Genomic DNA, 3,041 nt, shown 5'->3' on the forward strand with positions numbered 1-3,041 from the left:
GTGATAATGGTGGTGGTGGTGGTGGTGGTGGTGCTGAAGATGGAGGTGGAGATAGTGATAATGGTGGTGGTGGTGGTGGTGGTGCTGAAGATGGAGGTGGAGATAGTGATAATGGTGGTGGTGGTGGTGGTGGTGGTGCTGAAGATGGAGGTGGAGATAGTGATAATGGTGGTGGTGGTGGTGGTGGTGGTGGTGCTGAAGATGGAGGTGGAGATAGTGATAATGGTGGTGGTGGTGGTGGTGGTGGTGGTGCTGAAGGTGGAGGTTGTGATAATGATGGTGGTGGTGGTGGTGGCGGTGGTGGTGGGGAAGATGGAGGTGGAGATGGTGCTAATGGTGGTGGTGGGGGTGGTGGTGGTGGTGGTGGAGCTGAAGATGGAGGTGGAGATAGTGATAATGGTGGTGGTGGTGGTGGCGGTGGTGGAGCTGAAGATGGAGGTGGAGATAGTGATAATGGTGGTGGTGGTGGTGGTGGCGGTGGTGGTGCTGAAGATGGAGGTGGAGATAGTGATAATGGTGGTGGTGGTGGTGGTGGTGGTGGTGCTGAAGATGGAGGTGGAGATAGTGATAATGGTGGTGGTGGTGGTGGTGGTGGTGGTGCTGAAGATGGAGGTGGAGATAGTGATAATGGTGGTGGTGGTGGTGGTGGTGGTGCTGAAGATGGAGGTGGAGATAGTGATAATGGTGGTGGTGGTGGTGGTGGTGGTGCTGAAGATGGAGGTGGAGATAGTGATAATGGTGGTGGTGGTGGTGGTGGTGCTGGTGCTGAAGATGGAGGTGGAGATAGTGATAATGGTGGTGGTGGTGGTGGTGGTGGTGGTGGTGGTGGTGCTGGTGCTGAAGATGGAGGTGGAGATAGTGATGATGGTGGTGGTGGTGGTGGTGGTGCTGGTGCTGAAGATGGAGGTGGAGATAGTGATAATGGTGGTGGTGGTGGTGGTGGTGGTGCTGAAGATGGAGGTGGAGATAGTGATAATGGTGGTGGTGGTGGTGGTGGTGGTGGTGCTGAAGATGGAGGTGGAGATAGTGATAATGGTGGTGGTGGTGCTGGTGGTGCTGGTGCTGAAGATGGAGGTGGAGATAGTGATAATGGTGGTGGTGGTGGTGGTGGTGGTGCTGAAGATGGAGGTGGAGATAGTGATAATGGTGGTGGTGGTGGTGGTGGTGGTGGTGCTGGTGCTGAAGATGGAGGTGGAGATAGTGATAATGGTGGTGGTGGTGGTGGTGGTGGTGCTGGTGGTGCTGGTGCTGAAGATGGAGGTGGAGATAGTGATAATGGTGGTGGTGGTGGTGGTGGTGCTGGTGCTGAAGATGGAGGTGGAGATAGTGATAATGGTGGTGGTGGTGGTGGTGGTGGTGGTGCTGAAGATGGAGGTGGAGATAGTGATAATGGTGGTGGTGGTGGTGGTGGTGGTGGTGCTGAAGATGGAGGTGGAGATAGTGATAATGGTGGTGGTGGTGGTGGTGGTGGTGCTGAAGATGGAGGTGGAGATAGTGATAATGGTGGTGGTGGTGGTGGTGGTGGTGGTGCTGAAGATGGAGGTGGAGATAGTGATAATGGTGGTGGTGGTGGTGGTGGTGGTGGTGCTGAAGATGGAGGTGGAGATAGTGATAATGGTGGTGGTGGCGGTGGTGGTGGTGCTGAAGATGGAGGTGGAGATAGTGATAATGGTGGTGGTGGTGGTGGTGGTGGTGGTGCTGAAGATGGAGGTGGAGATAGTGATAATGGTGGTGGTGGTGGTGGTGGTGGTGGTGGTGCTGAAGATGGAGGTGGAGATAGTGATAATGGTGGTGGTGGTGGTGGTGCTGAAGATGGAGGTGGAGATAGTGATAATGGTGGTGGTGGTGGTGGTGGTGCTGAAGATGGAGGTGGAGATAGTGATAATGGTGGTGGTGGTGGTGGTGGTGGTGGTGCTGAAGATGGAGGTGGAGATAGTGATAATGGTGGTGGTGGTGGTGGTGGTGGTGGTGGTGCTGATGATGGAGGTGGAGTTTGTGATAATGGTGGTGGTGGTGGTGGTGGTGGTGGTGCTGAAGATGGAGGTGGAGATAGTGATAATGGTGGTGGTGGTGGTGGTGGTGGTGGTGGTGCTGAAGATGGAGGTGGAGATAGTAATAATGGTGGTGGTGGTGGTGGTGGTGGTGGTGCTGAAGATGGAGGTGGAGATAGTGATAATGGTGGTGGTGGTGGTGGTGGTGCTGAAGATGGAGGTGGAGATAGTGATAATGGTGGTGGTGGTGGTGGTGGTGGTGCTGAAGATGGAGGTGGAGATAGTGATAATGGGGGTGGTGGTGGTGGTGGTGGTGCTGAAGATGGAGGTGGAGATAGTGATAATGGTGGTGGTGGTGGTGGTGGTGGTGCTGAAGAAGAAGGTGGATAGTGATAATGGGGTGGTGGTGGTGGTGGTGGTGCTGAAGATGGAGGTGGAGATAGTGATAATGGTGGTGGTGGTGGTGGTGGTGGTGGTGGTGCTGAAGATGGAGGTGGAGATAGTGATAATGGTGGTGGTGGTGGTGGTGGTGGTGCTGAAGATGGAGGTGGAGATAGTGATAATGGTGGTGGTGGTGGTGGTGGTGGTGGTGGTGCTGAAGATGGAGGTGGAGATAGTGATAATGGTGGTGGTGGTGGTGGTGGTGGTGGTGGTGCTGAAGATGGAGGTGGAGATAGTAATAATGGTGGTGGTGGTGGTGGCGGTGGTGGTGGTGGTGCTGAAGATGGAGGTGGAGATAGTGATAATGGTGGTGGTGGTGGTGGTGGTGGTGGTGCTGAAGATGGAGGTGGAGATAGTAATAATGGTGGTGGTGGTGGTGGCGGTGGTGGTGCTGAAGATGGAGGTGGAGATAGTAATAATGGTGGTGGTGGTGGTGGCGGTGGTGGTGGTTAGCTTATCCTAAGAAAAGTCCTACAGCAAGCGTGTGACCTCAATAGCACCTCCTCCTCCTCCTCCTCCTCCTCCTCCTCCTCCTCCTTTTCCTCCTTCCTCCTTCCCCCGCACCATGTGTGTACCGTTAGGTGATAATCAGTGCATCAATTATTTCCT

General features: G+C 54.5%; 1 protein-coding gene across 1 annotated transcript in view; it reads right to left on the minus strand.

Annotated features, from left to right (window-relative positions):
- LOC127006862 (basic proline-rich protein-like) overlaps positions 1-2,701 on the minus strand; it is a gene marked incomplete at both ends in the record, with an annotated part of 4,035 nt that extends 1,334 nt beyond the window's left edge. The window contains 2 exons of the mRNA XM_050877212.1: positions 169-831; positions 1,336-2,701. Coding sequence (XP_050733169.1) covers positions 169-831; positions 1,336-2,701 — 2,029 coding nt within the window. The remainder of the gene's footprint in view (positions 1-168; positions 832-1,335) is intronic.
- Between the last annotated feature and the right edge of the window lie 340 nt (positions 2,702-3,041).

The sequence above is a fragment of the Eriocheir sinensis genome, chromosome 33, assembly GCF_024679095.1.
Source record: "Eriocheir sinensis breed Jianghai 21 chromosome 33, ASM2467909v1, whole genome shotgun sequence".
Taxonomy (NCBI): Eukaryota; Metazoa; Arthropoda; class Malacostraca; order Decapoda; family Varunidae; genus Eriocheir; species Eriocheir sinensis.